Source organism: Nicotiana sylvestris, chromosome 2 (assembly GCF_000393655.2).
Source record: "Nicotiana sylvestris chromosome 2, ASM39365v2, whole genome shotgun sequence".
In the NCBI taxonomy this organism is placed as follows: Eukaryota; Viridiplantae; Streptophyta; class Magnoliopsida; order Solanales; family Solanaceae; genus Nicotiana; species Nicotiana sylvestris.
In genome coordinates, this window is record NC_091058.1 from 154,121,662 (window position 1) to 154,145,307 (window position 23,646).

The following is a 23,646-nucleotide window of genomic DNA, read 5'->3' on the forward strand; positions in this document are numbered from 1 at the left end:
CTGAATAACCGATCCAAGGTACTTGAAACTACCTTTCTTGGGAATGACTTGAGAGTCAAGCCTCACTTCAACTCCCGCTTCCGTCGGCTCAACTCCAAATTTGCACTCGAGGTATTCCGTCTTCGTCCTACTCAACTTGAAACCTTTAGACTCAAGAGCATGTCTCCAAATCTCTAGCCTCTCGTTGACGCCGCCTCTTGTCTCGTCAATTAGAATAATGTCATCAGCAAATAGCATGCACCATGGAACCTCCCCTTGAATATGATGAGTCAGTGCATCCATCACCAGGGCAAATAGGAATGGGCTGAGCGCAGACCCTTGGTGCAACCCCGTAATAACTGGAAAGTGTTCAGAGTCGCCTCCTACTGTCCTAACCCGAGTCTTAGCTCCATCATACATGTCTTTAATCACCCTAATATAGTTACTCGGGACCCCTTTATCCTCTAAGCGGCTCCATAAGAAGAATCAGACCTTTCGTTTATTTATATACCCAGATCTTCCTTTTAGCTTGTTGGTAAAATTTTATTCCTTTATAAGTTTTTGATCAAAATTCTCTGTTTCAGCATGTGATGTGTAGAGTGAGCCTGCTTTATTCGGTGGATGTGAGAATATGATCAGGTGACAGCAATACAAATCGCCAAGCAAATACTTAGCACATCTGCATATTTACTTATTATGGGCAACTGTAGCATGTATAATGTTTAAATTATCAAATATGTGTTTTTATAACTTTAGTGTGATATGAATTTGAATGTGTTGATGTTTGTTACTATAGATATTCTTAATGGAATTGGATTTATGTTGTATGAGTTATTGAGTTTATTTTTTGAATCCTTGAATTAATATTTTCCACTATTGTGGCAGTTATAAGGTGCCAATGATTATTTTTTTTAAAAGATTGAGATCAAATTGTGGGGTTTATAACCCTCTTACATTATTTTTTTTAAAAACACAGAGATCATATTTTGGGTGTTACAAATCGTCGCCAATTGCCTTTAAAAACCGCCACAAATTAAAAATTTATATTGTGGCAGTCGTCGTGGAGGTTTTACAAAATTGCCATAGAAATGCTCGTGGCGAAGGTAACTGTGGCGTTTTTTGAAACCGTCACAATTCATTTTGCAGGGGTCAAAAACCGCCACAAAACTTAAAAATACCCCACAAAATGAGCCTTTTCTTGTAGTGTTCCCATATGAGATATTTGACTTTAACTTAAATACGATTATGTAAATAATTTTAGAATTATCTCTGTCTATATATATATATGATCCAGTTGTACGTAGTAAAATATTTTTTACCTTATTTTTTGAATAATTAGTTCTACTTATTATAAACAATTATTTTCACACTTTCATTTAGCTTTTGCCGCCTACTGCACAATAAAATAAGTCTTAAGTAATCCATGCACGTAGTGATGATTCATGACCGTTGATGTCAGCGCAACAATAATTGAGCACTAATTAATCTCGAATTGCTGTTTTGATTAAGTGGGTGGTATTAGATCCATGCATATAAATTGACAGTTTCTGTTCTGGTTGAATCCATCTTTTGCTTTCAGTCTTTTAGCTATTCTACACTCTACAGTAGCAAATTTAATGAAGTTGCAGCTCCTATACTCGCTCACCATTTTTTGGGTGAGTTGCAATTTTATATATATAGTTTTCGTCTTATCTATCAAAATTTATTTTTCGTCATTTCTAGTAATCATTTAATTCTGAAAATATCATTCGTACTGCCAAAATCGCCATGGATTTTGAAAGAGTTATCGAGATGGTTGATAATAGTCGTAGGATATACTTCAGTCAACCTAACTTATATGCTCATATACTCTTTGACAATCAAAGTATTATAAAATCAAAGTTGCCGTAATGGGAAAAAACACCGTTCTACTAAGAGATGGAGCTAGAAAGTAGGCTATGGGATCAAACAACGTTCAGTTGAACCTGTAATTTTAATTCAAACTTTGTATTTGTGTTAATATATTTAATAAATATGTACACAATCAAATTTTGGCTCCTCGTCTGATTCTACTTATTGTTTACATGGGAGAAACTAATTAACAAAAAAAAATGTTTATTGTTGTATATATGCAGCCTGGTTTTGTAGCAAGTCATGCAGCTATATCACCAGAAGTTTATTGGAAAGTAAAATTGCCCAACACTCAATCCCCAAAGTCATCAAGGATTGCCTTCCCCAAGCAGGTTTGTCTTCAACTCAAGGGATATTGTTTTGCATGTTGAGAGAACGCAGCACATTTCTATCACTTCACTTGTTTGTGTCGTGCGTTTGACTTGTCTTCCCATATGTCTTTATGCGTATTGTGACATTTATATTTATATATCATTAGGTGTGGTTAAGCTACCTTTAACTTAAAAGTTTATCTGGTACATTTATTTAACTTCTTTGATATTTTATGTTCAAGAAATAAGAATATTTACCCCTCGATTATACTTTTGTTGCACTTTTTATCTACCTCTATTATCCAACTTTACATATGTGAGTTGTAGATTAATTCCTATTTCAAATTTGTTAACATCCGAGCTAACTTACCTATATTGTTCAATTTTTTTAATTAATTATGCCATATGGTGGCATGGCCCTATCATTAAACCAGAAAAAATACAAGGAAAAGAGGCATCAGAGTGAACGTACAAACCTCACTAGAAGACCTGGACTGGATTAGCACCAGTTCACAATTTCTAGTAAACAAAAGGAGTGATAAAGCTAAACCTACAGCTTGATCCATCTACAAAAGATAATAGATATAAGCTTCAATCACCCATGCCCTCTACACTTATTATATTACAAAAAATACATTCTTCCTCTGTTATGCCTAAAAGACAGCATCTGAATATTGTCTAAAATGTAAGGCCCGAGCTCTAGTAGCGCCAGGTAAATCGCTTGAGGATCATATCTGCAGTTCATCATTTTCAATACTCCACTTGGCTAGTGCATCTGCGACTTGATTAGCCTCCCTATAACAGTGATTAACCTGGCAAATAAGATATTGAAATCTGTTTAATAATTTCCATCATCTGCCAATGGACCTTCCTCTTATCATATATATGACTAGCAAAGAGTCACTTTCCAATATGATCTTCTCCAAATTATTCTGGATACACCAACGTATAATTCTAGCAAGAGTAACCTTAGCTTCAGCATGTTGCTGCTAACTTTTCCAACTGATTGAGCAAATGCCATAATTAATCTTCCTATGTGATCCCTGCAAATGACCTATATTGCTCAATTGAACTACTACACATGTGACCGGTGCATGGTTTAATTTCCGAGTGGCTGTTAATATTGTTTCTAGACCTCATGATCATATTGAGAGAAAACAAGAATTTACTGCATTTCACTATGGAATATCATTACATGCGTAGGATCGGAGAAAAATGATTGTCATCCAAATGAGCTTTGGCAAGATAACTGCCTTTTTCAGCGACCAAACTCTTTTTCTTGAGCACCATAATTGAAGAGCCACTTAATTTGGTCATTATTCAACCATTTGAGAAAAATGATTGTCATTGTATTTCTACAGATAATGAGATTAATGAGCTAAAACAAGGTAACACTGACACTAAGGAAAAAGTACACTATGGTTTGCACAAAAAAAAAATGGTTATGATCGCGCTGCAATGGAAGATTAGGTTCGTGAGCTGAAACAAGATAATACTGCCAATAAGGAGAAAGTATAGTATGGTTTGCGCAAACCATATGGTTATGATCGTACTGCTGCGGAGGATGAGGTTCGTGAGCTGGAACAAGATAGCATTGCCACTAAGGAGAAAGTATACTATGGTTTGCATAAACCATATGGTTATGATTGTGCTGCTACAGAAGATGAGGTTCATGAGCTGAAACAAGATAATATGGCCACTAAGGAGAAAGTATACTATGGTTTGCGCAAACCGTATGGTTATGATCGTGCTGCTACGGAGAATGAGGTTCGTGAGCTAAAACAAGACAACACTGCCACTAAGGAGAAAGTATACTATGGTTTGCACAAACCATATGGTTATGATCGTGCTGCTACAGAAGATGAGGTTCATAAGCTGAAACAAGATAAACCGGCCACTAAGGAGAAAGTATACTATGGATTGCGCAAACCATATGGTTATGATCGTGCTGCTTCAGAAGATGAGGTTCATGAGCTAAAACAAGATAGCACTGCCACTAAGGAGAAAGTATACTATGGTTTGCAAAATCCGTATGGTTATGATCGCGCTGCTACGGAGGATGAGGATCGTGAGCTGAAACAAGACAACACTGCCACTAAAGAGAAAGTATATTATGTTTTGCACAAACCATATGGTTATGATCGTGCTGCTACAAAAGATGAGGTTCATGAGCTGAAACAAGATAATATGGCCACTAAGGAGAAAGTATACTATGGTTTGCGCAAACCGTATGGTTATGATCGTGCTGCTACAGAGAATGAGGTTCGTGAGCTAAAACAAGACAACATTGCCACTAAGGAGAAAGTATACTATGGTTTGCAAAATCCGTATGGTTATGATCTCGCGCTACGGAGGATGAGGTTCGTGAGCTGAAATAAGACAACACTGCCACTAATGAGAAAGTATATTATGTTTTGCACAAACCATATGGTTATGATCGTGCTTCTACAGAAGATGAGGTTCATGAGCTGAAACAAGATAATATGGCCACTAAGGAGAAAGTATACTATGGTTTGCGCAAACCGTATGGTTATGATCGTGCTGCTACAGAGAATGAGGTTCGTGAGCTAAAACAAGACAACACTGCCACTAAGGATAAAGTATACTATGGTTTGCACAAACCATATGGTTATGATCGTGTTACTACAGAAGATGAGGTTCATAAGCTGAAATAAGATAAACCGGCCACTAAGGAGAAAGTATACTATGGATTGCGCAAACCATATGGTTATGATCGTGTTGCTTCAGAAGATGAGGTTCATGAGCTAAAACAAGATAACACTGCCACTAAGGAGAAAGTATACTATGGTTTGCAAAATCCGTACGGTTATGATCGCGCTGCTACGGAGGATGAGGTTCGTGAGCTGAAACAAGACAACACTGCCACTAAGGAGAAAGTAAATTATGTTTTGCACAAACCATATGGTTATGATCGTGCTGCTACAGAAGATGAGGTTCATGAGCTGAAACAAGATTAAACGGCCACTAAAGAGAAAGTTTACTATGGTTTGCACAAACCATATGGTTACGATCGTGCTGCTACAGAAGATGAGGTTCATGAGCTGAAACAAGCTAACACTGCCACATAGGACAAAATATACCATGGTTTGAACAAACTGTATGGTTATGATCGTGCTGCTACGGAGGAAGAGGTTCGTGAGCTAAAACAAGACAACACTGACACTAAGGATAAAGTATACTATGGTTTGCACAAACCATATGGTTATGATTGTGCTACTACAGAAGATGAGGTTCATGAGCTGAAACAAGCTAGCACTGCCACTAAGGACAAAGTATACTATGGTTTGCACAAACCATATGGTTATGATCGTGTTGCTACAGAGGATGAGGTTCGTGAGGTAAAACAAGATAACACTGCCACTAAGGAGAAATTATACTATGGTTTGCACAAACCATATGGTTATGCTTGTGCTGCTATAGAAGATGAGGTTCGTGAGCTGAAACAAGATAACACGGCCACTAAGGAGAAAGCATACTATAGCTTGCACAAACCATATGGTTATGATCGTGATGCTATAGAAGATGAGGTTCGTGAGTTGAAACAAGAAAACACTCCCACTATGGAGAAAATATATCATGGTTTACACCAACGTTATTGTGGGGAATAAACCACTTGCCAAAATAATATTCACGGTAATAAAAGTGGAATAATAATGTAGTACCGAGATACGGTAATTAACAAGAATAAAAGAGTAACAACGACACCAAGATTTTTACGTGAAAAACCCTTTTAATAAGGGAAAAAACCACGGCCCCGAGAGGAGCAACTGATATCACTATAGTAAGGAATTTTACACTTTGTAGGTTAGAGATAAATACTCCAAAGACCACTACAACACTCAAAAGAAATAACCCTCTTTTGATATTCCTACCTCACTACAATATCGCTCACTCTCTATTTTCCTCGCAGACTATTTTCTTATACCTTATCTGTGAAACCTCACTCTTTCTTTCTCTCTTTGTTGGTGTGTAGAAATGAGAGTTCAAGCTCTCTTTTATATAGCCAAAGCTTCACCCTCTAAAGTCTACAATATTTGACAATATACACACACTTTTCACAATTCAACAAAGTTGGCTACCAAACCAAAAAAATTCAACAAGGTTGGCTATCAAACCAAACTAATTCAACAAGGTTGGCTACCTAACCAAACCAAGTCAACAAGGTTGATTACCAAACCACAGAAACTTTTATTAGGCACATGCCTAATATTTCTTCAATGAGATGGACATCATCAATCTCCCCCTCCAGTCTCATTCATCTAGAGGAGATAGCACTGTCTTCTAGTTTGAGTGCATGCCGACAAGTTCTTTGCATAGCTCGAACTTGTTCCTTGGTACCACCTTGGTCAGCATATCTGCGGGATTCTCACTTTTAGAAATCTTCAAGACTTTTAGAGATTCATTATCTACCATTTCTCGAATCCAATGATATCTCATATCAATGTGTTTGGTCCTTTCATGGTACATAGAGTTCTTGCTAAGGTCTTTTGCACTTTGACTGTCACAATAGACGACATACTCCTTCTGATGCAATCCAAGCTCTTGAAGGAACCGTTTGAGCCATACCATCTCCTTGCCAGTTTCTGTAGCGGAAATGTACTCTGCTTCAGTTGTTGAAAGTGCAACACACTTCTGCAACTTAGACTGCCATGATATAGCTCCCCCTGAAAATGTAAACAAATATCCAGTAGTAGATTTTCTGTTGTCAATGTCACCTGCCATATCAGCATCTGTATAGCCCTTCAAGATTGGATCAGATCCTCCAAAGCACAAACAATCTCCCGTGGTACCTCTCAGGTACCTGAGTATCCACTTGACTGCTTCCCAATGTTCCTTTCCAGGATTTTCAAGAAACCTGCTGACAACACCAACTGCGTGAGCAATATCAGGTCTAGTACATACCATTGCATACATCAAGCTTCCGACTGCTGAAGAATAAGGAACTTTAGCCATGTTCCCTTTCTCCTCCACTGTTGTAGGACACATCTTCTTACTCAACTTTAGATGACCAGCAAGAGGTGTGCTGACTGGCTTAGCATTCTTCATGTTGAAGCGTTCTAGTACACGTTCAATGTACTTCTCCTGAGATAGCCACAACTTTCTACTTGTTCTCTCTCGAACTATCTTCATCCCTAGAATTTGTTGTGCTGGGCCCAAGTCCTTCATATCAAATGACTTGGACAGATCTCCTTTCAACTTTGCTATCAACCCCTTGTCTTTTCCTACAATTAACATGTCATCCACATACAACAACAATATAATAAAGTTATTCTCAGAAAATCTTTTGAAGTATACACATGGATCAGAATAGGTCTTTAGGTATGTTTGACTTTTCATGAATGAGTCAAACTTCATGTACCACTGCCTTGGTGCCTGCTTCAATCCATAAAGACTCTTATTCAATTTGCACACCATGTGTTTCTTTCCAGCTACTTCAAATCCTTCTGGCTGCTCCATATAAATCTCCTCTTCCAAATCTCCATGAAGAAATGCAGTTTTCACATCCAACTGCTCCACTTCAAGATCTAGGCTAGCTGCTAAGCTCAAAATTGTTCGAATAGAAGTCATTTTGACAACAGGTGAGAAAATTTCGTCAAAATCAATACCTTTCTTTTGTTCGAAGCCTTTAACCACCAATCGAGCTTTGTATCTGACCAGCTTGCCATTTCCATCTTTCTTGAGTTTAAAGACCCATTTGCATTTGAGTGGTCTTTTACCCTTTGGAAGTTCAACCAGCTTGTATGTGCCATTTTTCTGTAGAGATTCCATCTCTTCTTGCATAGCTTTCATCCACTGGTTCTTTTCTGGATGGGACAACACCTCCTTAAGACTTTCTGGCTCCCCCTCATCACTGATGAGGACATACTCTGTGGAAGGGTACCTGCATGACTCTACCCTTGGCCTCTCTGATCTCCTCAGAGGTTGAGGTTGTTCTTCTCCCTGAGTGGGGTGCTCCACTTCCTCGACACCTTCATCAAGTTGCTCCCCCTGCTCAATAACCTCACCAGGTTGCTCCCCCTGCTCGGCAACCTCGTCGGTCGTACTTTCTGCACTTGTGGGATTGTTAGAAGTAGAAGGAATAGTAACAAAGTTAGGAATTATACCATTCTTCGCCTTTTCTGACATATCAGCAGCAGTTCCAACTTCACTTTCTCGGAAGACTACATCTCTGCTTCTGATGACCTTCTTCTTTACAGGATCCCACAGTCTGTACCCGAACTCTTCATCTCCATATCCGATAAATATGCAGGGAACAGATTTATCATCCAGCTTTGTTCTCTGCTCTTTTGGTACATGTGCAAAAGCTCTGCAACCGAACACCTTCAGATGCGAGTAGGACACCTCCTTGTTGGTCCAAACTCTCTCTGGGATTTCAAACGCCAACGGAACTGATGGACTCCTATTGATCAGGTAACAGGCTGTCTGAACTGCTTCACCCCAGAATGACTTAGGCAGTTTAGCCATTCTGAGCATGCTTCTCACCTTCTCCACAATGGTGCGGTTCATCCTCTCGGCTACGCCATTGTGCTGTGGGGTTCCAGGAACTGTCTTTTCATGTCTGATCCCATGACTTGAACAATACTCTTCAAATTCCCTTGAAGTGTACTCACCTCCATTGTCACTTCGGAGGCGCTTTAGCTTTCGACCCGTCTCCCTTTCTACTAGAGCATGAAATTTCTGGAAAACTTGAAACACCTGATCTTTGGTTTTCAAAATATAAACCCATAATTTTCGTGAAGCATCATCAATAAAAGTAACAAAATATTTGTTACCGCCCATTGATTCAATTTCCATTGGGCCGCAAACATCAGAATATACTAAATCAAGTATATTCAATTTTCTTTCAGACGATGTCTGAAATGAGACTCTATGCTGCTTACCAAATAAACAGTAGTCACAAGGTTTTACCGTTGTACCTTTGGCATAAGAAATGAGTGATTTCTTGGCAAGAATCTGCAATCCCTTCTCGCTCATATGACCCATTCTTTTGTGCCACAAATCTACAGAAATCTCATCTTGTGCCGCGTTCAATTCACCTTGGCATATTTCTGCATTTGTCCTGTACAACGTGCCACGAGCAACTCCCTTTGCAATCACCAATGATCCCTTAGTGAGTCTCCACTTTTGATTTGCAAAATAACTCTCGTATCCATCTCGGTCTAAAGCAATTCCCGAGATCAAGTTCATCCGCAAATCAGGTACATGCCGCACATCCTTTAGAACCAATGTGCATCCGACATTTGTCTTGATACAAATGTCACCAATCCCCGCAATCTTTGAGTAACTTGTGTTACCCATTTTCACTGTGCCGAAATCACCTGCTACATATCTGCAAAAAAGATCTCTTACCGGTGTGGCATGGTGAGATGCCGCTGTGTCAACCACCCATTCCGACTCTGGACCTGACAGGTGCATGCATTCCTCTTCCTCATTTATAAAGAGGACAACATTATCATTATTTTGCACCATGGCGGCTGTGTTGTCGTCATTCTTCTGGCCACTGGTTTCACCTTTGCCCTTCCTTGGATTTGGGCAATCTCTTTTGAAGTGACCTGGTTGATTACAGTTGTAGCAATTTCTGACTCTTGATTTGGATCGGTTCTTTGACTTCCCACGAGCTCCGGATCTACCATAGTTGTTCGAACTCCTTTGATAACTCCTGCCTCTACCTTCTGTGATGAGAGTCTGTCCTTGATTTTCAGGCTTCTTTCTCATCTTCTCATTGAGTAGAAGAGCCGATGTGACATCTTTCAACTCAATAGTAGTCTTACCGTGCAGGATGGTTGTTGCCAAATTATCGTACGAAGATGGCAACGAGTTCAATAGCAAGATGGCTTTATCTTCTTCCTCGATTTTCACTCCGAGGTTGGCAAGCTGTGTGATTAGTCCGTTAAACACATTTAAATGTGACAAAAAATTCGTACCTTCACTCATGTGTAGGGCGTATAACTGCTTCTTCAGGTACAATTTATTTGTCAGCGTTTTGGACATGTATAGGCTTTCCAACCTTGTCCAAATTCCACGTGCAGTGTCTTCATCAATGATGTTATTTACCACATCATCTGATAAGTGCAACCTGATTCCACTAGCAGCTCTTTCATCCAAGTCAGCCAAATCCTCAGCTTTCATGGTATCATGCTTTTTGGAATCAACATCTAGAACCTTGTGTAATCCTTGTTGGATGAGCAGATCTCTCATTCTTCTTTGCCATGTTGAGAAACCGTTATCTCCGTTGAATTTTGCTACCTCGTACTTTACTCCGGACATTTATTTTTCACCGAGTATAGTAGTACCGATAGTGAATAGTATTTCAGTGAACGAGCAGAACCTGTGCTCTGATACCAGTTGTTGGGAATAAACCCCTTGCCAAAATAATATTCACGGTAATAAAAGTGGAATAATAATGTAGCACCGAGATACGGTAATTAACAAGAATAAAAGAGTAACAACGACACCAAGATTTTTACGTGGAAAACCCTTTTAATAAGGGAAAAAACCACGACCCCGAGAGGAGCAACTGATATCACTATAGTAAGGAATTTTACACTTTGTAGGTCGGAGATAAATACTCCAAAGACCACTACAACACTCAAAAGAAATAACCCTCTTTTGATATTCCCACCTCACTACAATATCGCTCACTCTCTATTTTCCTCACAGACTATTTTCTTATACCTTGTCTGTGAAACCTCACTCTTTCTTTCTCTCTTTGTTGGTGTGTCGAAATGAGAGTTGAAGCTCTCCTTTTATAGCCAAAGCTTCACCCTCTAAAGTCTACAATATTTGACAATATACACACACTTTTCACAATTCAACAAAGTTGGCTATCAAACCAAAGAAATTCAACAAGGTTGGCTGCCAAACCAAACTAATTCAACAAGGTTGGCTACCTAACCAAACCAGGTCAACAAGGTTGATTACCAAACCAAAAAAACTTTTGTTAGGCACATGCCTAATATTTCTTCAATGAGATGGACATCATCAATGGAGTTCATGCTTTGCGTCGTGCTGCTGCAGAGGATGAGGTTCGTCATCTCAAAAGGGAAAGCCGTTACATGCATCATGCTACCACCGTGAATAATATCCAACAAGTAACTGAAGGAAGCAGTGCCAAGAGTGATGTTAAAGATAATTACCTTTACCAAACCTTACTTCTTAGAAAAGAAATTGGAGAAAGGAAAAGTAATCAATTTTCCATCTCTAAAAAATAAAAATGAAGCACCTTTTTTGTCTCGCCAATTTGTGGATCGATTCCCTTCTTATTGGAAAAAGTTCCAGAAATTCTAAATTATTTTTTAATAGATAGTAGCTCAAAGGATGCTCAAACTATTGAGGAAACTATCAGACATTGTGAAGAGCCATCGATGAATGGAGAGAAGAAAATGTGTACTTCTTCTTTGGAGTCTATGGTGGATATCAGCTTAAACATGCTAGGAACAAATAATGTTCATGCAGTTACAACAGAAGTTGAAGGGGAAACTCAAATGTTGCAAAAGTACACCATTGAAGAAGTTCAAGAGATAACTGATGGAGATAACTTGGTATGCCACAAACTTAGTTATGCATTTGCAGTTTATAATTGCCATGTTGGAGGACGTACCAAGATATTTATGGTATCCATGGTTGTGCTGATGGAACAAAAGTTAAAGCAGTATTAGTGTGCCACAAAGATACATCTTTTTGGAACCCCAAAGGATTGCCTTTTGTACTGCTCAAAGTTAAGCCTGGAACTACCCCTATTTGTCATTTCCTTCAGGATGATCAGATCACCTTTATTCCTTCTAAAGAGGCCACTAAGCTATCCGACAGCTAAGTCATAGATTGTCGTGAAAGAATTTGGTGGTTTGCCTTTTGCAGTACTCTGCCTTTTATCCGTAATGTATATATTTTTATAATAAATGGATATGATTCTGGCTTTACGGTACATATTTTTCTTTGATCTCTAATGATTTCATGATCAATATCCGGGTGAATAATTTAATTTTCGAGGTCTAAAGTTGCGAGAATATTGCAAAAATTCAATTTCAGAAATCCCAGTTGATTGTTAAATTTTAGAAATGTCATCAGATAACCAGCGAGTCTTTGGTGTGTTATTCTACAGCAGTAACACTGATAACATCATAAGTATTTGATTCTTTTTTAGTTTTATACTAAGTGAGATGGTGCTTATATAAAAATTATGCAACAACCTATATGAGCGTAAAATTAATTGTTAATCAAGTAATATTAGAAATAAAAATAATGTATAATTTTACTCCAAGCTCTACTATGCCAAATACGTATCTAAAATTTGATTTTTGCAAAAGATACTGCTCAAAATAAGTGGACTAATTCTGAAGATTAGGCGAAAGCTCTCTCCGACAAAAGTAAAATTATTGATAATTAAGTACTAGTAAGTATTCAACCAAGAAAACCTGCCATGTTAATTATAAATGTTGTTTGATGACATGATTAATCTTTAATAACTATTTTACTCGCACAAAAGGATGAATCTGGTGGTGTAGACTGGTGCCTTTAACCTTTTCCTTGAATTAGACTTAGTCTGGAGCAATTGTGTTAATCTTCACTTACACTTACAGTCAATATTGACAAATAATATCTGAAACTAATCATCTAAATGTGATAACATCCAATCAAGTAAAAAAACTTGTTCCATCGTAACAATCAAAAGGGGATAGAGAAAGAATGTGGAATAACCTCTACTGCAGCAAACATAAACGAAAAGACAGTAAATATTAGAAAGATAAATCCTTTGAAGAACCTAATAAACTTCTAAGAGCTTGTTCCGACTTCCGATGGCCTTAAATTTGATATATACTAATCAGAGATGTTGATAAAGAACTAGTTAAGAACTATGGACTTAGAAAAGTATTTGTTCAGCAGCTGAAATTAAATTTTAAAGTTTAGTGTCATCCATCAAAAGTTTAAATTTTTTGAGGATGGTGAGGATGATAACAAAGGACAGATAAATAGAAACAATTGAAGCGAACAAGATATGATTTGATATGCCCTCTGTCAATTTACACCATGGATGAGTAATTTGTTCCTTGATTGAGCTCCATCGAAGAGCTCTAGAAGCTTCGCATGAAAGAGAGAAGGAGAAGTCTGGTTCCGAGAAATGAGAGAATGAACTGTGTTTTGGTGTTGCTATCTAACAGTGTATATATACACGAAAACAAGACAAAAGAAACTAACTCTAACAGACTGCTAATTGATAGTTAAGCCACTAACTTACTGTAACTAACTGTACAACATGTAAAGATAAACGTTAAGATAGTAAAAGCTAGACATAGAAGCATAAAACATAAATACAGCTCAATACTCCCCTCAAGATTGAGGTGAAGGTTTCATGCCCAACTTGCTTAAAAAAGAAGAATGTTTGACACCAGTTAGGGCTTTGGTAAGGACATCTGCTAGTTGAGCACCACTGGCAATGTGATGTAAAGAAATGTGGCCCTCGTGAAGTTTGTCTCTCACAAAATGGCAATCAACTTCGATATGTTTAGTTCTTTCATGAAAAACAGGATTTTTGGCTATGTACAGAGCACATTAGTTGTCACAAAAAACTGAGACTGGCTTAGGATAAGAGATAGTAAGCTCATCAAAGAGTCTTCACAACCAAGTCAGTTCCCCTGCAACATTCCTCAAGGACCTGTATTCTGCTTCTGCACATGACAAGAAAATTATTTCTTGTTTCTTGGACTTCCAACAAATTGGGTTGTTCTGAGTAGGACTATATATGCAGTAACTGATCTCCTAAAATTTGGGCAAGCTTCCCAATTTGAGTCACAGTATCCCTTCGGACTACAGTCAGAGTCATTGGACAGCAAAATTTCTAGAGTGGGATCACTCTTCAAATACCTAAGCAAGTAAAAGGCTGCTTTCAAATGTGGTTCTCTGGGATCCTGCATGAATTGACTGAGATATTATACACTGAAGGCTATGTCTAATCTGGTGTTATAAGGAAGTTTAATTTTCCTACAAGTTTTCTGTGGTATGGAGGATCTGACAATGGTTTTCCCTCTTTGGCCCTCAACTTCTCATTGGGATCAAGAGAACTAGAAAGACTAATGTAGGAGAGGCAGTCATATTCCTTTAGCATGTCCTGGGCAAAATTTCTTTGTGAAATGATCACACCATCAGCTGTATACAAAACTTTAAGGCCATGGAAATAATATAGTCTTCCCAGATCCTTGATCTTAAACTGGTATCTCATCATCAACCGGTTGAGGGACAACTAGGCTGCTGAGCATCTGGATCATCTCCTCAGTAGTGTGGGAAGTGGCAACCGGATCCTGAGACTGGCCTGTCACACCTCCTTTTTCCGTCCCCGCGAAGGGTGAAAGAGTTTTTTCCAATTAAAGGACAATCGAAATGGGATTTGTTTGTTTATTTCAGAGTCGCCACTTGGGAGATTTAGGGTGTTCCAAGTCACCGATTTTAATCCCGAATCAAGGAAAAGAATGACTCTGTATTACAGTCCGCGAACCAGAAATCCGGATAAGGAATTCTGTTAACCCGGGAGAAGGTGTTAGGCATTCCCGAGTTCCGTGGTTCTAACACAGTCGCTCAACTGTTATATTCAGCTTGACTATCTGATATAATACATATTATAAACTTATATGCAAATTTTATCCTTTAGCCGCTTTTATTATTATTATTATTTTTATAGAGAATTGCAACAATGTGAAAATATATCTCGAACCACGTCACATCAATGTACCCGTGGTTATTGACATATTTCGACTCTGTTGAGATTTGGATTTGGGTCACATAAATGTGCACCCCAGTTTAAAGAAAATTAAATTATTAAAGGCGCGCCTACATCGACTAGCGTATCCACTACTTTGGGTAGGGCCGTAAAAATTTGCTACACAGTCCATTCCGAAGTCTAAGCAATTTTTAAAATACATATTTACCGAAGGCCCCGCACTTTTTATATTTTTATTCAGCGAGACTCATCTCATTCTTTTTAGAAGAACGGTCCTAAAGTGACTACATTTCTATTTAGGTTGGTCTCTAAAATAAAAGAAAATAATCCTAGTTAATTACATGCTAAAAAAACGTAACATATTAATTGCTAGATTAAGACAAATGTTATTGGAAGAGAAGATTACTAAAATTGAAATTATAAATAAAATACGACATCTACAAATAACATATTCAAAAGAAACCAATTAACCTATAGCTAGATTAAACTCGCATTGTTAGACGAATTGATTCATTGGGACTAAATGCTTTTCAACTATTTGAAACTAAACCCACCTTAATTACTGGTGCTTACAAAAGTTTGTTGAAGCTAACTCGTTAACTTGGATAACCTATCGGATTAAGGTTCTTATCCTTTCTACATTGAACCGCGCTTCAAATATGTCAAGCCTACGGATTCTATAAAATTAATGGCCTTTTTATTTCTGCCTAAAACTGGCAGAACTAAACCTATTCAAACACTTACCCCTTCAAACCAAACAAATCTCCTTTTTAAACAAACGAGCTGTCTGAACCAAACCTTAATACCTAATTCACATAATTAGTCCAAATTTATGCCTTAACTACGTTTATCAGCATGTTCACGATTAACTTGTTATTTCAGACCGATGCCGGCTCCAATTAGGATTACCTAAACTTGTTTAATTCCAACAACTCAATATACTTAATTCGAAATGAAATAGAATTCTAACTAACATACACTGGAAAACTATTAATAGTTTACAAATTACAGTTTATAATCAAAAGCAAATAATTCTAGCCGAATATAAATTCCATCGTCCATATTCTTAATTTGAATTACAAAGGTAGATTATACACCTGCCTATCATTTGACTATTAAACATGCAAATAAAAATTAAATACTTGACTACTTGAGTATTTCTTTTCACTACAACAGCCGCATCACAATGATTCGAAAGTGTACCTGATAGTAGAAACAGAAGAAGAAGGTGAAGATCAGTAGACCAGTAGCTAACAACAGCGACAATCAGCACCAAGCAGTACAACAACAACCAGTAAACCCAGCTCAAACGAAACTGAAAACCCAACAGTACCAAAATGAAACACAGACAGATGCAAGGAAACAATAGTTTCTGATTTTCAAATACTTAAGAAAAGCAGCCTGACAACTCTTAGTGCAAAAGTTCAAACTCAACACTAACTCTTAATGTAAAAGTTCTGATTTTTTTTTGAATTTGTTTCCTCTCCTTTTCCAGTATTTTTCCCCCTTCTCTTTCAGTCTCCCTCCCTCTTTATACAATTTGCCCGACCCTTCTTCTTTTCAAAAACCAGAATTTCCCACTAAAAATCTACTCTTTTTACTTTAAATCCCATTAAGGAAACCTTTTCCCTAATTTTCAGCCCCCACTCCTTTTGTTCCCCATTATCACATTAAATTAAAGACATTAACACTCCACTAATAACACACTAATACTAACATATTATTCCTATTGTTTCATTCCCAAATTGCCCCTGAAAACCACTGTGATTTACTGTCCTAGCCCAATACAACTACTGTATCAAAATCTGTTTAACTAGTCAATTAACCAAAACTGACTTGATTAACAGCTAAAACCAATTCAGCCAGCATTTTACGGCAGAAACTACATCAAATACGAAGGTTCCAGTGATTCAGAATAATGCTCATACTCAAAACAGCATCTGAACTAACCGGATGACTAACAATTTGAAAATTATAAACAACAGAATGTCAATTGATTCAAACTATACGAATGACCTACTCAATGAAACTTAATTGAACGATTACGTATTACAACTGACATTGATCAAATCAGCAAACAAAGAAAGAGACAATTCGGGTAATTTCAGTGTTATTGACAGAATTAAAATGGAAACTAACTAATCGACGCAACTTATTAATCGATCACACACATAATAATTACAGTAATCATAAACAAATGACAAATTTGGACCAAATAAAAGGTCTATTGAGATGAGCAGAATTAATTGATAAAAATGGAAAATTAATAAAACTAAACTAAACAGATACATAGATAGAAAAACATGAATACAAAAATGAATAAAATACCTCAGAAACTCAGAAATATACGGACCCAGGCTCGAACTTGAATTTGGACATTTTTGAGGTCGAACAAACTTTAATCGAAGTATTATCAACTGAGAATACCTCGATTAAGGTCTATTAGACCCCAAATCTTCATTTAATTGGACTGATTCCATGATTTAGATTTTTAGGGTTCTTGAGGGTCTGATTTGGGGTTCGAACACTTTCGGCTTGATTCGAACCAAACCTTCGTTGGTGTAGGCCTAAGGGGGGGTCAGGGGGGTCAGGTGAGTGTTAGGTATCAATTTGGGATGATTTGGTGTGAGTTGAGTTATGCTCGAATCTTCGATTGAAGATTCGAGAAGTTCCGGGAAGATTCGAACCAAACGGTTACCAGATTCATGAAGAGGGTGGTCAGGGGATGTTGTGGTGTTAATTTGGTGGTCATAGGAATAGGTGAAGTTTCAGACGAACTTTTCGACTGCAGATTCGAGAAGATCGGTGATGATTCGAAGGAAACTAGCATCAGATCTAGAAAGAGGATGTCTTGGGGAAGCTAGGGTGTTAAGGTGGTGGCCGGCGGCGTAGTTGCCGCTGGGTTTCAGGTGAAGGGGAGCTAAGGCGACTAGGGTTTGGGTCTGTCTCCGAAGGAGACGATGAATATGAACAGGAAGTGGGGGGGTGTTTGGTTTGGGGGGTGGGGTAAGGATTTGGGGCTTATATAGTGAGGGGTTGTTTTGATCTTAACCGTTAAATCTATTACGATCAATGGTCAGGATGAAAGGGGTTAAACTTATACGGTGTCGTTTGGTTTAAACAGGGGTATGGGTTGGCCCGGGGAGGGCAAATTGGATCGGGTTATGGGGAGGCCTTGAAGCCATTGGATCAACAACAATGAATGGTCCTGATCAAATACAGCCATACGACGTCGTTTGGTTTAACAAGAGAATTGAACTGGATCGTTAGATCATCTTGATCGACGGTCCAGATGGAAAGTTCCAATACGACATCGTTTAGGATTGGCTGCAGGTGGACTGGATTTGGCTGGGTATAGAGAAAGTTTTGGGCCTCATTTTTGGTTTAAAGTTTTTTGGCCCAGATCTGATTGGCCCTATGTTTTTAATTCTTTTCATTTTCTTCTTTTAATTAACACTTTAACAAAAATTCTAAAAATAAAATAATAAATGTAAAACCAAAATCAAACTACAAAATATTAACTCTTATCAACAATTATCACACAAGTAAAAATATTTTAAAAATAAAATCACACGATGACACACTTTAAATGCATATTTTCTTCTTTTAAAACCAACTATGGTTTATTTAATTCCAAAATGTATTTTTATTTTATTTTATCCTTTTACATAAACCAATGATTAATTAATTATGAAAATGCAACATTAATTCCTAAATGCACATGTACCTATATTACCATTTTTATGTATTTTTCTTTAATTAGAATAAAATAAACATGTACAGATAAAATGCTACGAAAAATTCAAAATCGTATACAAAGAAAAATTATTTATGATTTCTTTTGAAGTAATTCTTGTGAGGCAAAAATCACGTGCTCACATGGCCGACTACTGTCTCTGATGCTGTCTGTGCTACTGGTGGTGCATGTGCTGCTAGGGGTGTTGTCTCCACGAGAAAGTCCAATGGTAAATCACCAGCAGATGTAATCTTCTCAATCTCTTTTCTCAGCTTGTGCCACACCCCCTTTTTCCGTCCCCGCGGAGAGGAGTTTGGGTTTCGACATTCATGAGGTATAATGACTCATTTCCTTTTGGGAGTTGGGTATTGCGTTTTTGAAGAGTCACCACCTAACGATTTTTAAGGTACATTAGGGCACCTAGAGGGTTTATCTACAACTATGTTTGATAACTAGAGATAGATAGGGTAAGGGCTTGAAATTATCCTAAGGGGAAGGTGTTAGGCACCCCTCAGGATCCACTAGTGTGGTTCTCGGCCAGAAAGTTTTTGTGAATTTGTGCAATTAGCAAATAAACAAGTAGAGGCTCAAATAATAGGGGATTTAAGTTTAAATACTCAGGTGTCTGAAAACGATTAAGGAAAACAAGGTTTTGAAAAGAGTTACAACCTAAGGGTGATTATGAATGTAAAAGGGGTGTCCTAGGTTTGTTTGTAATATGGATCACATCAATGCAATACCCGGTATAACACCCCTCAAAAGAGGGGATACACGTGGTATTAGCGCACCGGTTATCATATCCATATCTACCCTCCCCACCCCGTGAAGGTAATTAAAGCGAGGGTTGGTCTCGACCACTATTGCATGCTGTTACCCGTCCCTTTCTATCAGTCCCGGAGGAATTTAAGACTCCTATCCTATAAGAAGGAAGTTCTAGGCAGACCCTTAGGCAAAATACTAATGCGACATACAAAACAAGTATGACTGCATTTAAAGGGGGAAAACATAAAAAACAAGCAGAAGGCTCAGTTATACCTCCACAGATAATGCACATAGATAGCATGACTATACATAGTTAAGGTTTGAATTTAAAATCCTAAAGCAGGGTGTTTAAGTGGTAACATCAGAACCAAATTTATTACATGACTCTGAAAAGAAGTCCGAATCAGGTTTGCCTACTGATTTTAACAGTTGATAATTAAACAAAGGCAATTCCAGCTTTATTTAAGTCATTACCTAAGGCATGCCTAGGCACAAAACGAGATGCAGCAGTTGTTCCATGTCATTAAGACAGTTTGGAGATTATTTTTATTACCTAAAACATGTTGTTCTAGTTGTAAAGATTATTGCCAATTTTATTTAGAAAACATCACAATGTGAAAATTATTACTTTACTACTCCTTTCATGAATCAATAATTAACTAGGCATCTTAAACGAAAATGCAAACAAGATCCTAGAACATGGTATCTAATATGCACATGCAAATTGCAAGGTTGTTGAAAACAGAATCGTTAAGGCATGATTTCTAAATGTACACAAGACTTGTAGAATTTTTGAAATAACAGCTTTTTATACCAGTGTTGTTATTGCCCTAGGAGCAGGATTTCTAAGTGATAGACATAAAGCATGGACTAATGAATAAAGTGCTGAAGCAAGAAACATAGGTCCTAAGAACATAATTTTCTAATGCATGTATGAATCCTAAACATGGTTTCTAGTGCACAATTAGGAGTATAAGCCTAATAACATGCTTTCTATCCTTTAACAATTATAGCATGCATATTTTCCATCCCTTTTCACTAGACACCCCAATACTTGTTTACAAATTATTACTAACCATGATAGAATTACATAAGAAATGAAAATTAAGAAGTTACAACTACATGAAACCTGATTCTGACTTCCTCTCTGAGTTATGTAATGAATCGCCTCAAATGCCAATGTTGTTCCAAAGCCTTTCTCATATCTGGGTGTGTCAGAGTTCCTTAAGGACCTCAAGGGGTCCTGAGAAGTGCTCACACCCAAATTGCATAGCCAAGAGTAAATGTAGTGTGGAAGGGCCAACTCTTATGTGTCCAGGTTCAGAGGGAGCTCAAGGGTCCCAAAGTAAGGCTCACATAAGAGGGGCAGAACCTAATGATCTAAGAGTGCATGTGAGAGTGCTTGAAGCAGTTTTAAAAACAACATGTTTGAAATAAGTTTGTAGAACAACAGAAGAGTGTTTAAAAGGAGCAAGGAATAAAAGCAAAAACACACATACAGAACCAGTTTAGAGAGTAGCACAACTTCAGCAATTACAAACAGGGGAGTAGGGGTTGGGGACATAGAGGACCCAAATTAGAAACACATAATTAATCATGAATCAAGTACATTAGGAGACATACTGGTTGAGAGACATAAACAGGAATAAGTAAACATGCTAATTACATTTGAACAAAAGAGGGCAGAATTTTAAGTATGCTAAGTAAAACAATAAACAAAAAGTGCAACAGCATGAGCCATTAAGTCAGTGCAGAAAGAGATAGTGATTGACAATAAGGGAACACATAGGTTTGAGTTTCAGAATTTAAACTAGGGACATACCAGTTGAAGAGGCAAAGTGCAGGAAAAGAGAAGTAAAGCAATCAGAATTCCACAGTCTAGCCTTGATTTTCAGCCGACTAGACAAGGCAGTAGCATAAGTAGTAGAGAAAGAAAGAGAGTTTGAATGTGTAAGCGTGTGTTTTGAACTCAGTTGTTCGTGTCTTGTTAATGAAAAACTTAAAGAAGAGAGGGTAGATTATTTATAGCTTTGAAAACAAGTAGAAAATAAAGTAACAAGTAAAGTTTTAGCACAAATATGGAAGCAATCACAATCAGAGTTAATTAATACAAGTACCTCCTCTTAATCAAGGAGTTACAGCTCAAACAGATACTACAAGGATAATTAAGGAAAGAAAATCAGTTTGAGAATGATTAATTTTTACCATATAAGGGGTGGTAAAAGTATAGATTATGTAATTGAGTCTAAGTACATAATATACTTAATTTGGGGAAAGTATTCAGTAGGGGTGAAACATCACAATAAATAAGGGAAGAGAATCAATCAACTTAAACAAACGAGTAAAATTTTAGGGGTTTATAAGAAAACCTTTGCAATCAGTCGTAACTTGAGGAAATCAAGATCAATCAAGAAGGAATCATGATTCTACACTTCGACATATAAATAAAGAAGAATTAAAAGAGTATCAGACATGCGAGGCCAACCATATTGGCAAAAGAGGCGACTAGATGAACACAAACATACAACATTAACAAGAGCAGGTTAAAGACTCATTAGCAAAAGAACCTACTCAAAGCATGGTAGTCAATAAAGCCAAGTAGTCATGGCTAACACATAGAACCAGAGTGGAAAACCAAATTAACAGGTAAGAAGGTCAGAAACAAGTAAAGAAAGCCTTTAAACTCATAGTAATAAGTGAAGAAAAGCTTTTAAGAAATTAGGGTTTCAACAATAGTCGAGTTAAAAAATGGTAAGGGATCAGAATCAGTCAACAAAGAAGAGTATCTAAACAAAAAGAACTCAATCGAAACAAGTATATATACAAAACAAACAAAGACAGTTCCAAAACCTCGGATAAAACCAAAGGTACTTAGGGTTTTCAACGCGATGAGTCAGGTAGAGGAAAAATATAAACAAACCATTTAAACAGAGTCAAATTATAAGATAATACTGAAAAATCAAAGGAGAAGTCTTTTAGAAAAGATTAAGAAAACCCTAATCGTTAAAGACAGAGAGTCTCAATGAAAGAAATCAGAAAACGTTTGAGAAAACACCAAGAAGTTCATAACATGCACAGATCTAAGACAAATCTGAAAGAAAATCGGAAAGCTCTTAAAGCTAGTGTTTCAGAGAACCCAAAAAAAGTGAAAAGACTTCGAAAAGTTACCGATCTAGCCGGAAAAGCCATGGATCTGACTCGAACGGCCATGGATGGCCGGAAAAAGGACCATGGATAGAAGTTGAGCAAGGTCTGGACTAGATTTCTTCGATATCTTTCCATGAAATCACGAAAATAGGCAACCAGTAGACATAGGAGACTGGTATACGTCTCAAATTGCCATGGGAGTCCATGGATTGAGTGAGAATCAAAGGGGATTAGGGTTAGTTTGGGTGGCGGTGGCTAGGGTTTGGGTGAGGTTGCAGAGAGAGTTGGAGAGGAAGGGGATTCAAGGGCGGCGAGTTAGTGGAAATGAATTAGGTTAAGGGGGTCGTTTGGGTTTATTTTATGCAGGTGGGATAGGGACCGTTGATCTGAATGATCAACAACCCAAATTAAATGGGGTAGGTGAGGATCCAGGTTTGGGTAGGATTTAAAAGGGTTAGGGTCGAGTTTAAATCAAAATTATGCTGGGAATTGGGGGTTTGATTTGGGCTAGGTTTGAAAACCAAATGTGGCTACGAGTTAAATAGCCCCTTTTTACCTTTTAATTTATAAAAATAGTAAAATAGTTTCTGAAAATTAATTTAAAAGGCTAAAATAATTTATAACACAAATTAACAATTTAAAAATACAAGACCCAATTTTATGAATATAAAACCTAAATAAACCTTAAAAGGGCTAATATTGCAATAATGTACAATTTAGCTTTAAAAATACTAAATAAAATTATAAAAATATGTAAAAATTAATTTAGTCATATTTTGGCATATATATAAAAATCCAATTGATGAATCATCAAAAATAATAATTTTGGAAATAATTATTGAGATTTTATGGATATTAGGGGGAAATTAATTAATTAAAAAACCTTTAAAATTATGAAAAAATAATAAAATACTTGGACATGCTCATATATGCATACATATGCTATTTTGAAGTTATTTTTCATACTGAAAATATACAGGGAAAAATTGGGTGTCAACAAATGTCCCTTTTTACCTGGGAAAGATGAAAGCGTTTTCGGGTAAAGAAATGATGACCAATTTTGACCGAGCGAAACAGTTTGAAGAGGT

General features: G+C 37.2%; 1 protein-coding gene across 1 annotated transcript; it reads left to right on the plus strand.

The window, feature by feature from the left end:
• The first annotated feature begins 1,551 nt into the window (after positions 1-1,551).
• Positions 1,552-12,126, plus strand: LOC104217574 (BURP domain protein RD22-like). The gene is made up of 3 exons (XM_070168272.1): positions 1,552-1,634; positions 2,094-2,201; positions 11,505-12,126. Exon 3 carries the CDS (start codon positions 11,567-11,569, stop codon positions 11,858-11,860), a length of 294 nt encoding a protein of 97 aa, XP_070024373.1. The 5' UTR covers positions 1,552-1,634; positions 2,094-2,201; positions 11,505-11,566; the 3' UTR covers positions 11,861-12,126.
• The last annotated feature ends 11,520 nt before the right edge of the window (positions 12,127-23,646 follow it).

What these genes read in the sequence shown, in the direction of transcription:
- LOC104217574 (XM_070168272.1), top strand. Translation starts at nt 11,567, where the DNA reads ATGAATGGAGAGAAGAAAATGTGTACTTCTTCTTTGGAGTCTATGGTG.